This window comes from Mus musculus, chromosome 5 (assembly GCF_000001635.26).
Source record: "Mus musculus strain C57BL/6J chromosome 5, GRCm38.p6 C57BL/6J".
Taxonomy (NCBI): Eukaryota; Metazoa; Chordata; class Mammalia; order Rodentia; family Muridae; genus Mus; species Mus musculus.
The window spans coordinates 95,510,444-95,523,171 of record NC_000071.6 but is presented as its reverse complement, the minus strand read 5'-3'; the positions used below and the strand labels follow the sequence as shown (position 1 = coordinate 95,523,171).

Sequence of the window (12,728 nt, the reverse complement as noted above, 5' to 3'; positions counted from 1 at the left end):
CCTTAAGCCAGCCTAGATGTCCATGTGTCCCACAATAGCTGATTCCTTTATCCACCTTCCAAAGATTGAATTGTGACAGGCCTGGCATCAATGTGTACATTTTGACTTATCTCCAGAGGGCATCTGTTGCCGAGGCCTTAAGTTTAGCTATGCTATTCAATGCAGAAAATAACAATGATATTTAAACAGAGAACTCATGTTCTAAGTGTTCGGCAAATACAGAGTAACAATAAATTATTTTATTGACAGTTTACCATACAGAAAGGGTTATAATGACTAGGCAGAAGGAGATTTTTCTTTTGCTTTTAATATAATTGGAGACTTAAAATACAAGTCTTTTTTAAAGTAAATACTTTATGTAGCAAAGTTACCCACATAATATTGTACACCATTTTATACTCTATGGTTACTTCATAGAGTTTGGGACTCCATAGGAATAGGGCTCTAGGGACATGTGGCATAAAGACTGTATATAGAGGTTCTTGTTAGTAAGCCCATTAAGGCATGAGAAAAAGATCAGGAGTTCAAAGCCAGAATGGAAAGCCTGTTTACTTTGCTCTATGTTGTCTTCTTACCTTTAGGCATCTTTGATGGGTCCAAGGTGCCTTGTGGTCTCAACATACTGGATATTAACCATCTGTGATCATTTTAATCTGTCTTCACCAGATTTGTGTCTATGTTGCTCACATTAATGTAAATGTTTTGTGCACATAACTGATCAACTACACAAAAGTGTTATACATGTAGCCCAAGCAAGAGACTAGGGAAAGATGTGTCAAGAAAACTTTTATTTTATACATGCCATATTCACCTGGAACTTTGCTTCCTTCATAAAATAACAGTGTCTTTCCAATCCTGGACCTATTCTATCATCCTGACCCTGAACCTGGTAGTAAGGTTGGTAAAAGTCAAAGACCCTGGAGAGAGAGGTTATAGGTACACAAAAAAGCATCTAAATATACTCTCTGGGCAGAAGCCACATATAAATGCCAAACTGTTTTTCTGATTCCATCATGCCCCTGGTCCAACAGTCTATTGGAATAGTCCACATTTCTATCTAAGCATTCAGGGTCCCAGTCACTACACATCTCTTTACTTCTAACCATATGGGAAGTGTCTGAAGTCACAGTCTCTGAGCACCCTGGATGAGAGATGTGTCCCAAGCATGTCATTTATTCATATTCAGAAGTCCTGTATCCATGTTTACTGCAAACAGGAACAAAGTCTTGCCCCCTGGCCATAGACACAGGTCTTGCCACAATTTTGGCAGACATTTGTTGCAAAAGATATGCTCTTAGGCTCTCTTTTGGCCCTGAGGGTATCCATGAGCTCCTGACAAAGTTCCACAAATCTTTCTCTGGAGACATGACCCAATGCATCATAGCACTCCAGAGGGACAGGGTATTGTTCCACATTCATCTTGCTCCAGTTGGCTGTGTGCTGCAAAAGGTCCTTCAGGATGGCCATGGAGAAGTCATTGCTGTAGAAGTTGATCTGGTTGAGCTGAGAGCATTGACTGAGGGCAGGTAAGAGGACAATGAGCTGGGAGTCCTTCATGCTACACCACTGAAAATCCAGAGACTCAAGAGTACCTGCCAGTTTTCCTAGGAGACCTCTCAGAGGCATAAGATCGAGAGCAAATAATGTCACTCCTCTGATTTCCAGATTTTTTAACTTAAAAAGGTTGTGACAGCAGGAAAAGGAATCCAAGTCTGTCTGTGAAATTAGGCAGTGAGTGATGGAGAGGGTCTGCAAGGGCGTCCTCAGGCACCTAGGAATAGAGGAGACCAGAGGGTTAGTTCTGGCAAGTGGTGTTGTAAAGGTTTGGCTGGGATGTACACAGTGGTAGAATGAACCAAGTGCCCCAAGGTCAGTTTAAGTAAATGATCAAGGACAACATCTATGATGCTTCCTGTTGGAAACTGCTCAGTCATGCCAATCTCACAATTCACCCTTGGGCCTCACCCTCAAGCTGAAAACCAGTTCATCACTTAAGCTAAGAAGGCACACAGAAGCTGGGCTTGGTGGTGCACGCTTTTAATGCCAGCACTCAGGAGAAAGAGGCAGGTGGATTTCTGAGTTCGAGGCCAGCCTAGTCTACAAAGTGAGTTCCAGGACAGCCAGGGCTACACAGAGAAACCCTGTCTCCAAAAGACCAACCCAAGAAACCCCTGACAGGATTTTGATATTTGCTGTGAACTCATTGAATCTCCATTCTATCATTTCCTCTGCAGTCATGCTGGCTCTAATTTTCAGTCCAAGTTATACTCCTTGTCCCATGCACTCAGTGCTACTTGGGCTCAAAACATTTCATCCAGGGGAACTGGGCAAAGATAGAAGGCTGTTCCCACAGATCTGAGCATATAGTTCACATTCACAATGAGCTGAGGTGTACCCTGACACCTTACTACACACTCCCCTGCTGGTCCCTTTCCATTTGATTGAGTGGGCATGATTGACGAAGAATTACAACCCATGCTTACTAGAACTGACCTCCTCTTTACATCAAATCACTTCTGTACTCCATGAGTGCTTATTTGAGATACTGAATTAACTTGTAAAATTTCCCTTGTATATGTCAGTATACATGGAAACAAGACATAACTTTCAGAGTGTTATGAGTATCTAAATTTTGTTCCTAGTGAGTGGCAGGCATTATGTACCACTAATCCTTAAGAGAAGAGAGACAGATTTGCTTTGGTAGCTGACCCAGGTCTCTATACTTGCTTACCCTAGTATCTGATGCAGGTGGTCTCTGAGAAAATGGACACGTTTCATGAAGACATGTTGGAGACAGTTGAATTTGGAAAACTGAGAAATAATTTTTTTAATACACTTGACTTTTGAGTCCCTTGTCAAATTCATAATAGGGGAGGTATTCTTGTGGAGTGGTGCCAGGAAGACTCTTTCAAGATTTTTCATCTGCCCAAAGTAGGGAGCAAAATGTGCCAGCCGCAACAGAGTCCAGTCGGTATACAGTTCTAATTCTGTAATGTGCTCTGGATGGAAAACATTCATGATTTCTCTGATAACTTCGTCTGGTGCATCCCAGATCTTCATCTTTGTACAGCAGAAATTTATGGACCCCTTTCTCTGCTTGGCCCAATTCAAGAAATATGCTTTTTGTTCATTGAGCTGAGAACTGATTGACAGATCAACTATGATCTTCAGACGCTGCCTCAGTGCATATCTGCGAGGGGCCTTCACTACTTGCTTTTCATCCAAGGTCTCTGCATCAGAGTCACTGTCATTTGCATCGCTCCATATGTTCCAGAAGACATGGTCCACGTTTCTCATGTCGAGAACCTGAAGTTTTGGCCTCCTGTGGGTGAAACTTATGAATGTCAGCAGTCATCTTGCTATATATATCTAAACTCAGCTCTCCTCCCTGCTAAAGTGTTATGAGTATCTAAATTCTGTTCCTAGTGAGTGGCAGGCATTATGTACCACTAATCCTTAAGAGAAGAGAGACAGATTTGCTTTGGTAGCTGACCCAGGTCTCTATACTTGCTTACCCTAGTATCTGATGCAGGTGGTCTCTGAGAAAATGGACACGTTTCATGAAGACATGTTGGAGACAGTTGAATTTGGAAAACTGAGAAATAATTTTTTTTAATAAAGCTTTTTTTTTTTAAATTTTTAAAAAAAAATTTTTGATACAGGGTTTATCTGTTTAGCCCTGGCTGTCCTGGAACTCACTCTGTAGACAAGGCAGACCTCAAACTCATAAATCTGACTGCCTCTGCCTCCCAAGTGCTGGGATTAAAGGCGTGTGCTACCATGCCCGACCCTGCTACAGTTTTTGTTTTTAAGCACTTTGATATCCAAGGTGGACTCAGGCATGCTACAAAAGCTTTCCTGGGCTTCTGTACACTTGAATACTTTTCTTTCACTAAGGTATACATTATTTCTATTATTATTATTATTATTATTATTATTATTATTATTATTGGGAAGGCCATGGATAGGCTCATTCTACTGTGAGGCTAAGTGTACTCTAGTCCATATTCAAGTCTAAGCCATATCCAAATGTGCTCTCTACAAGTAAACAGTAGATTTCCAAAACCTTGTATCTCTGCTTGTTTATGCAATCAGAAGCATCTAATAGACTTAGGACAAAGCCATTCTCCCTGGCAATGTCTACTGTGTACTCTTTATGCTCCCATATACAATACTTGGATATTGCTTACCAGGGGTGAAATTTTCTTGTTAGTCTCATGTCTACTCCATCTAGCAGAGCTTGCAAGGTTTCCAGGTTATGCATATTTATCAATGGCCCCACAGGGAGATCGTGGAAAGGCCAGGCTGCCACCATTGCCTTTATGAGCTTGTTGAGTCTGCCAGCAAAGGCCTCTTGGAACAGTGGTGGGAAGACCACAGCTGGCAGCTCCTCCAGAGAGGATATGGCCAAAGCCTCATCTCTCAGCAGTGTCTGCCTTGCTAGCTTCTGGAGTGTGGGTGGGGTCTGACCACTCATCCTCTCAGGTCTTCAGGAAGAAGGCTCCTGGGGAAGTAGTTAGAAAAGAATACATATTCAAGACAACTTTATAATACTTCCTCACCACCACATTAACTATTTAGTTTCTGAATTACTGCTCTAGAGTTACAGTGCTAGAGACATCAATTTATTTCTGCATCCTAAACTGGTGGTGTAAAGACAGACTGGCATCATGGGAGCCTCTCTAGTACTCTAATGGACACATAATTTTGGGGTCAAAATATTTTTATGTGTTTCCCTTTCTTTACAAAGGAAAGAATGAAAGGAACCAAAATGGAAGAGATTCCCAGGACCCAGTACAGATGATCCTAGCTGAAATATGGAACATAGAGGAGATAGAACTTGAAGAGGACACCCCAGTCGATATGCGTGGCTCCCTTTTGAGGGAAGGGGCCACTCACCCATCTCAAAAATTTTAACCTAGAATTGTTCCTGACTAAAGGAAAAACAGGGAAAAGAGATGGTTCAGAGACTGAAGATTAGGCTCTTGAGAGACTGGGATCTTGGGATCTATAAAATCAGCAGACACCAAACCTAAACACTATTGCTGTTGTCAACATATGACTGTCCTCTGAGAGGCTGTGCCACCACCTGTCTAAGGACAACTGCAGATACTCACAGGCAACCTTTGCATTGAGCATGTGGACCCCAATGGAAGAGATAGGGAAGGATTTAAGGAGATATAGGGGATTACAACCTCATAGGAAGAAAAACAACATCAACTAAGTGGACCTCTCAGATTTCCCTGGGACTAAGTCTCCAAACAAGGAGCATACATGAGTGGGTCTATGGTTCCTGATAACATATGTAGCAAATGGTTTATTTCAGAGAGGAGGCCCCTTGTCCTTTGGAGGCTTATTAGTCATAGTGAAGGGTGAGGCAGGAGTGTGTGGGTAGGTGGGGGAGTGATGTTTTAGAGGTAAAGGGAACACATCATGGGAGGGGGTTTGTGAGGTGAAGCCTGGAAGAGAGATAACATTTTAAATGTAAATAAGTAAAATTATCAAAAGGGGGGGTGTTGACAAGGGAGAATGTGATGAGGAACAAAGGGCAGACCAGGAAGGGAGTAATGACTGGATTGTAAAAATTAGTTGAGGAGAAATTAACTTTAGTAATAAAAAGAAAAAAGAAACAGTAGAAACAAATAAAAAAAACAGACCAGCAAATAAAAAAACAAAACAAACAAGTAAACAAACCATAATACAAACAAAAAGTTCTCATGTTGAAGATCCATTCTGAATTCTCAGTAAGGAGGATAACATCTGTGGGCTCCTACTACGACTTTCAGGCTCTCCTTGGTTCCAAATGCAGACCCTATCCAAAAACCACAGCTATGTGAAAATGATCTAAATCAAAGACTAAGGTAAGACATTTGTGTAACTTGCAATTGTAATTCCAGCTACTGGGAGTTAAAGATGATCAAAGTTACATGGTCTACAGGGCTACAAAATGAGCCAGGGTCTCACAAAAACAAAAAGACCTTCATTTCAGTGAAAGGAAATATGAAGGAATTAGTCAGAATGGTCTGATTTTCAGCTAACCCAGAGCAACATGCACACTAATGAAGTATATAACCTATCATAGAAATAGACTGGAGCCAGGCATGGTGGCACATGCCTTTAATCCCAGCACTCGGGAGTCAGGGGCAGGCTGATTTCTGAGTTTGAGGCCAGCCTGGTCTACAGAGTGAGTTCCAGGACAGCCAGGGCTACACAGAGAAACCCTGTCTCAAAAACAACCCCCCCCCCCAAAATACTGGAGATGAGGCTAAAACTTCATTGCGAATGAAATCCAAGATTTTCAATATGTTTTACTAAAGAGACAGAAAATAAAATTGCCTCTACTATCTTGGAATTTAAATGGTTCTACATCAAACTGCTTAACCCCATGGAAACCAATTACATACCAGTTCTGAGTACTGCAGATAGGTAGCTGAGGGCTAGACAACCCAGGCAGTTATCCAATCTCCAGATCTCTGAATATTTTCTGTCTCCACTGAAGCCTCTCTAAATAACCCTTCCTATTGCAGCCATAAAATTCAACCTCAAACTAGAATTGGGTTAGATGGTTAAACTCCACCCTTTTAATTCTATATGTAACATGCAACCATTTCTTTGCTTGCATTAGAGCTTTCTGTGAGAATACCTCCATACCAAAACATCCCTCAAACATTTCATTTATTACTTAATAACACATCACTGAATTTGTGGATTTTTTCCTTTCATTTGCTTCATTATTACATAGTTTTGAGTTTGGTACAGGACTGGGTCTTGCTGTGATGCCAGGGTTTTTTTCCAAACTCTAAGTTCTAGCAATCCTCCTGCCTCAGCATTCTTCTTGCTGCTAGGATTAATGTTGAGAAACACCACACCTGGGCCAATTTTATTCATGTGCACAAAGTCAGTCTGATTTGCCTCAGATCAGGGTTTAATCTATTGATGATCATAGACAGAAAATAATTCATCGATATTATTGTCACTGGATCTGGGACAAAGAGTTTTTAATAGACAGGAGTATGTTCTGGAGCTCAAGGCCTGAATTGGATGCTTTTTCAATAAACTGCAGTAGCACCTACATAAATGTTAGAGGAAGGAGTATTGTCTGATTCCATTAACAGTGTCCAAGTGTGCTGGGTGTGCACTCAGTTTGTAAGGAGCTACCCGGCATACAACCTTCCTCTCTCCAGCACTGTATGCAGCAGACATAATGGCTATGCCTGGAAACTCACAGTTCAAGAGTTGGAAGCAGGGGAATCAATTCAAAGCTGTCCTCAGCCTTATTGTAAATAGAAGGACAGCCTGAGCTTACATTTGGGTCTACTTCTAAATAGACCTAAAGAGAAACAGAAATTGGAGGGTCTGAGGGAGATGCTGCCTTTGGCTGCAGAAAACAGATAATGTGTCAGGTAGGATCTGACCAGCATGCTTGCCCAAGATGAAATCAGGAGTGAGCCGTGTGCTGAAGAGTTTGCTCCACAATAATGAGCACCTATTAATATTCTATTCTGAACACCTACATGGTGGCTTGAAATGATCTGTAACTCCAGTTTACGGAAACCTGAAAACTCCATCTGACCTTCTTGGACACCAGGCAAGCATGTGCTGAACATTCATACATGCAGGAAAAACACCAAAACATGGAGAACAAAACGTTTTTTGTTTTGTTTTGTTTTTTTCGAGACAGGGTTTCTCTGTGTAGGTCTGGCTGTCCTGGAACTCACTGTGTATACCAGACTGGCCTTGAACTCAGAAATCTGCCTGCCTTTGCCTTTCAAGTGTTGGGTTGGGATTAAAGGCATGTGCCACCACTGCCAGGCTAAATCTTTAAGAGAATTAAATTTGTAAAAGGAATCGTGGCAAACACCTTTAATCCCTGCACTCTGTAGGTAAAGGTAAACTGGGCACTGTGAGTTCAAGGCTAGTTTTATCTAAGCAGATAATTCTTAACCAGTGAAGCCTATTGACTAAGGGTCTGTTTTACAATTAAGGTAGAGCTGGGTGGGGTAGCACCTGACTTTAATCCCAGCACCCTGGAGGCAAGGGGAGGAGCTGGATCTTTAGACCCCAGACTGATCTACAGATTAAAGTGTGGGACAGGGAGGGCTCCAAAATAGAGAAACACTCTCTCAAAACCCAAACCAAACCAAATAAAAACAAAATCTAGTTAGGTGAGAGATGCTACAATAGGCCTTTAATCTCAGAATTAAGGAGGCAGATGTAGGTGGACCTTGGAGTTTCAGCTAGTCTGGTCTACACATTGAGTTCTGGGTCAGCCATGTCTGTTAAACAGAAACTCTGTCTGAAAAAAACTAAAAACAAAAAAATGGAACGAAAAAGTGTTTTCTAAGAAAAAACGTTAAGGGAGCTTACCTAGTAGGCTGTGAGTTCCTCAGTGATCAATGGCACTTGTTACCAAGCCTGAATTCAGCAATGGGACCCACAGGTTTAAGGAGAGAAACCACTTCAGGGTCTAGTGGTTTCTAGACCACCAACACATTTTTGGGATCCAGCAAAAATATGAAAACATTGATGAAATATAAGTCCCAGGTAACTGTTACATATTAGAATATGACAAAACAAAGAAATGGAGGATAAAAATGAAAATGAAAAACCACAAGGAACACATATAGATACAGGACAGGATCTCACACACACAAGAATCCAATAAAAACACAAAATTGGTAGCCCTAATATATGAGCAAAGGTCCCAAAGGGTTAAAAACTCTGTAGAAGTCCAACGGCATAAATTAACCGGGACCTTTGGGGCTCTCAGAGACTGAAACCCCAACCAAAGAGAACATGGGCTGGGCGTAGGCCTCCCCACACAGATGTAGGAGAATTTAGCTTGGTCTTCACGTTGGTCCCCTAACAACTGGAGTGAAGGCCACTTCAGAAGCCATTGCCTGTTTGTGGAGTGTGTTCTTCTAGCTGAGCTGCTTTGCCTGGACTCAGTGGGAGAGGATATGCCCTGCCTTAAAAATACTAAAAGTACCAGGGTGTGGGGATACCCAGGGAACTTCCACCTACTCAGAGAACATGGTAAGAAGGTACCTAGAAGTAGTGTACTAGGGTCTGACCTCGAAAAGAACAGTTAGTGGGGGATTTAAGGTAAATATAAAAAAAAAGAATTAAATTAAAAAGCATATCCAAAAAAACCCAAAAGAGGCCTGACAAAACATTATGAGACCTAGGACCTCCAAAGAGGCCTCTGAGTTCACTTTGTGTTGGCCTGTAGACCTGCCCATATGAATGAGACTTGTACCCTCAAGGAGAGTCCATTTGAGAAAACTAATTTTTCATTTGTAAATGGTTTTCAATAATTTCTGGGTTTGGGATAGGTGCTTGTGTCTGTCTACTTTTTTCTCAACACTGATACCCCATGTGGAATAGACCCACACAAGTAAAGAATTCTACTTTAGTCTACTTTAGTCTCTCTCTGTGTGTGTTAGTTCTCCTGTGTTTGTTTAAGAAGCTCTGGCTTCCTTGATGTCCACCATTCCCTCTGACTCTATTCCTCTTTCTTTGTTCTCTTCTACAGGCTTCCCTGAGCCTTTCCCCTTTAGGTCTGAATCATCCAAGGTCTCTGTGTGAGTGTGTGTGTGTCTGCATGTTGTCATAGTGCTTATTAAGTCTAGGAAAGGGAAGAGGATTCCAGAAACACTGAAGCTAAAGGTAGTTCCAAGACACAATCACACTTGTTGGGCATTGAATTTATGTGTTCTGCAAATATCAGGTATTCTGAAAATCTCCTAATCCTAGAGATTTTATCTCTGCCCAGGAAACCCTGATCATCTCTCCATGTCCACTGATCCTTCCTTTCTCAAACCTGCTCCGACTTTTTAGAATCATTGATGTTATGTCTCTCCCTGACACACTTTCTAACTTGTTTTGAAAATATTTTAATATAGAACAGGTTTGCCTCACACTATCTATTACAGCAAAGATACCATTGGATTTCTGAGCCTCTATTCAGACTCACGTGCTCTGGGAACACAGGCATGCCCCATTTATCTAGATCATGCAGTGATTTATAACCTTAATTGTGAATGACAAGCAAGAACTGTACTACTGGATTCACAACCACAGAATTCCCTCCAAGGTGGATGAAGCCATCCTCCTGGCTCTGCTTTCTGAGTACTACCATAGTAGAAGATTGGCAAAGCATGAAGCTCACCTCTTTATTCCAGAACTGATAAATAATTGTAAAATGTGATCAAGCCAGCTCTGTCAGGCAACAGGGTCTCAAGGTTGGGAATGATGATTGAAAAGACAATGACCATTAGACAACATTATTCCATGACTCCAGCCAGTGCTACGTCTGAAGCAGATTCACTTTTCTCTAGTCTGCTTTTATACCAGTCTAAATACATGCAAAAGATAAAGTCAGTTTTAGGTCAAAGAACAAACAAGGCAATAAACAATGTACCGAGTAAGGGGTCCCCAATGGAGATGTTAGTAAAAGGACTGGAGGAGTTGAAAGGGTTTGCAGCCCCATACGAAGAGCAACAATATCATCCAACCACAACCCAAGAGCTCCCAGAGACTGAAACACCAACCAAAGTGTACACATATAGGGACCCATTACTTTAGCTGCATGTATGTCAGTGGATGGCCTTGTTGGGCATCAATGGGAGGAGAGGCCCTCAGTCCTGTGAAGGCTTGATGCTCCAGTGTAGGGGATGCAAGGGTGTGGGATCACATTTATAGAAACAAGGAGAAAGGGGTTTGGATGAGGGTTTCCAGAGGACAAACTGGGGAAGGGGAGAACATAGAAATGCAAATAAATAAAATAACCAATACAAATTCTATTGACAAAAACAAACAAACAAACAAACAAACAAAGTCTCCTGATCACTATTTCTCTGGGCTTATTAAGATGAACAAGGTAAAACAAATGCCACACATTCCTCTTCCGAGTGTTCCTTGAGCTTTGCATTAGCCCAAGATAAATATTCTTATATGAGCCTACTTCACTGTCCTAGACCAATGTCAAATTCTTGCCCAATTCCTACAAGGAGACCCCAAAGGTTCTGCACAAACGTATATGTCATGTCCTCTTACAATGGTATTTTATGGTTTTGTGCATGTATTTTCAAGAACATATTATGGCTCTCAGGTGAATTTCCCTCTGAGCCATGCTGGTCACAAATGAGGAAAACATAACCAGGTGTCTTGGCTCACATAGTAATCCTTCCAGCAGGAAGACCAAGGCAAGAAGATCCCTGGGAATTGAAATTCTAAATTATCCCTAGCTAAAGAACAACCATGTTGTCTCAGAATATTATCCATACCAAGAAGATCAAGAGCAAAAAGGAGAATAAAGAAATCAATCAAACAATAAATAACCAAGCAAGCAAACAATAAAATTCAATATGAAATATGCAACAGAGGGGAGACAGAACCTTAAGAGACCACCTCCAGTGGCTAGGCATGGCTTCCAGTTGAGGGAAGGTACCACACACCCATCTAAAAAAAAATTTTTTTTTTTTGAGACAGGGTTGCTCTGTGTAACCCTGTCTGTTCTGGAACCCACTTTGTATACCAGGCTGGCCTTGAACTCAGGAATCAGATTGTCTCTACATCCCAAGACCTGAGATTAAAGGTTTGCACCACCACCGCCCAGCTACCGATCTCAAAAATTTTAACCTAGACTTGTTCCTGTCTAAAGGAAGAACAGGGACAAAAACTGGAGCAGAGACTGAAGAAAGGGCCATCCAGGAACAGACATCCTTAGATCCATCCCATCAGCAGACATCAAAAACCTATAGTATTGTTGATGACAAGATGTGCTTACATAAAGGAGCCTGCTGTGGCTGTCCTCTGAGAGGTTCTAATAGCACCTAAGACAATTGCAGACATTCACAGGCAACCATTGGACTGAGACCAAGGACCACAATCCTCAGCAACAAATGAATTCCTAGAAGTATCACCTTCTCTGATCTGAAGTAGTATTACATGCCCATAGTATAACGAAAACTGTGTGGTATTGGCAGTAAAACAGATAGATTGATCAATGGAATTTAACTGAAGACCCAGAAATAAACCCACACAGCTATCAAGCATGGACACTAGACTTTTAACAGGGAATGCTAAAGAGACATTGTAAAAAAGAAATCATCCCTATCTAATTGTGCCTGTCTAACTGGATGTATAAGAAAGCAAGCTGCTCTGTATTTATCATCCTCCAATACTCTCAAGTCTAACTAATCCAACACCTCAACATAAAAATGGATACCTAGCATCTAAGAGAAGCGAAAGTGGATATACTTGTCCAGGTTTTCTAGAGTTAGAGAACTTACTGGTGATCACTGTATAGTAAGGGAACTGATGATGACTCACAGTCTGTAGTCCAACTCCCCAACAATGGTCAGCAGCAGATGTGAATGGAAGTCCAAGGATCTAGCAGTTGCTCAGTCCCACAGGCACACAGAGGAGAGTCTTTCTTCTTCCACTGTTGTGTAAGTCTCCAGTAGAAGGTGTGGCCCAGATTAAAGGTGTGTACCACCACACCTAAATCTGGAACTTACTTTGCCCCAGATGACCTTGAATTTATAGATCTCCTTGCTTTAGTCTCCTGAGATTCATAGCCACTATGCCTCAAGATCTCCATGCCAAGATCCAGGGCAGAATCTTGTATCTCTCAGCCTCAAGATCAGGATCACAGGTGAGCCTTCCAATTCTGGATGGCAGATCATTCCAGATATAGTCAACTTGAAAACCAGAAATATCCA

The 12,728-nt window shown here is 41.6% G+C and overlaps 1 protein-coding gene across 4 annotated transcripts; it reads right to left on the bottom strand.

Annotated features, from left to right (window-relative positions):
* Nucleotides 1–769: 769 nt before the first annotated feature.
* Nucleotides 770–12,430, bottom strand: Gm3286 (predicted gene 3286). 4 transcript variants are annotated; one of them, XM_017320570.1, is made up of 6 exons: nucleotides 12,297–12,430; nucleotides 8,368–8,504; nucleotides 5,695–5,812; nucleotides 4,191–4,504; nucleotides 2,732–3,322; nucleotides 770–1,771 (listed from the first exon to the last, which is right to left on the bottom strand). In XM_017320570.1, the coding sequence occupies exons 4-6, from the start codon at nucleotides 4,475–4,477 to the stop codon at nucleotides 1,204–1,206; spliced, it is 1,446 nt and encodes a 481-aa protein (XP_017176059.1). In that variant the 5' UTR covers nucleotides 4,478–4,504; nucleotides 5,695–5,812; nucleotides 8,368–8,504; nucleotides 12,297–12,430; the 3' UTR covers nucleotides 770–1,203. The 4 variants fall into 4 exon arrangements, with proteins under 4 accessions (XP_017176059.1, NP_001161265.1, NP_001116150.1 ...); NM_001167793.1 differs by lacking the exons at nucleotides 5,695–5,812; nucleotides 8,368–8,504; NM_001122678.2 differs by lacking the exons at nucleotides 5,695–5,812; nucleotides 8,368–8,504 and having other exon boundaries at nucleotides 12,337–12,430.
* Nucleotides 12,431–12,728: the final 298 nt, after the last annotated feature.

What these genes read in the sequence shown, in the direction of transcription:
- Gm3286 (XM_017320570.1), bottom strand. Translation starts at nt 4,477, where the DNA reads ATGAGTGGTCAGACCCCACCCACACTCCAGAAGCTAGCAAGGCAGACA. An exon ending in ACAAGAAAATTTCACCCCTG is followed by an intron (nt 3,323 to 4,190) that starts GTAAGCAATATC and finishes TTTCACCCACAG; the next exon opens with GAGGCCAAAACTTCAGGTTC. An exon ending in CACCTGCATCAGATACTAGG is followed by an intron (nt 1,772 to 2,731) that starts GTAAGCAAGTAT and finishes CTCTATTCCTAG; the next exon opens with GTGCCTGAGGACGCCCTTGC.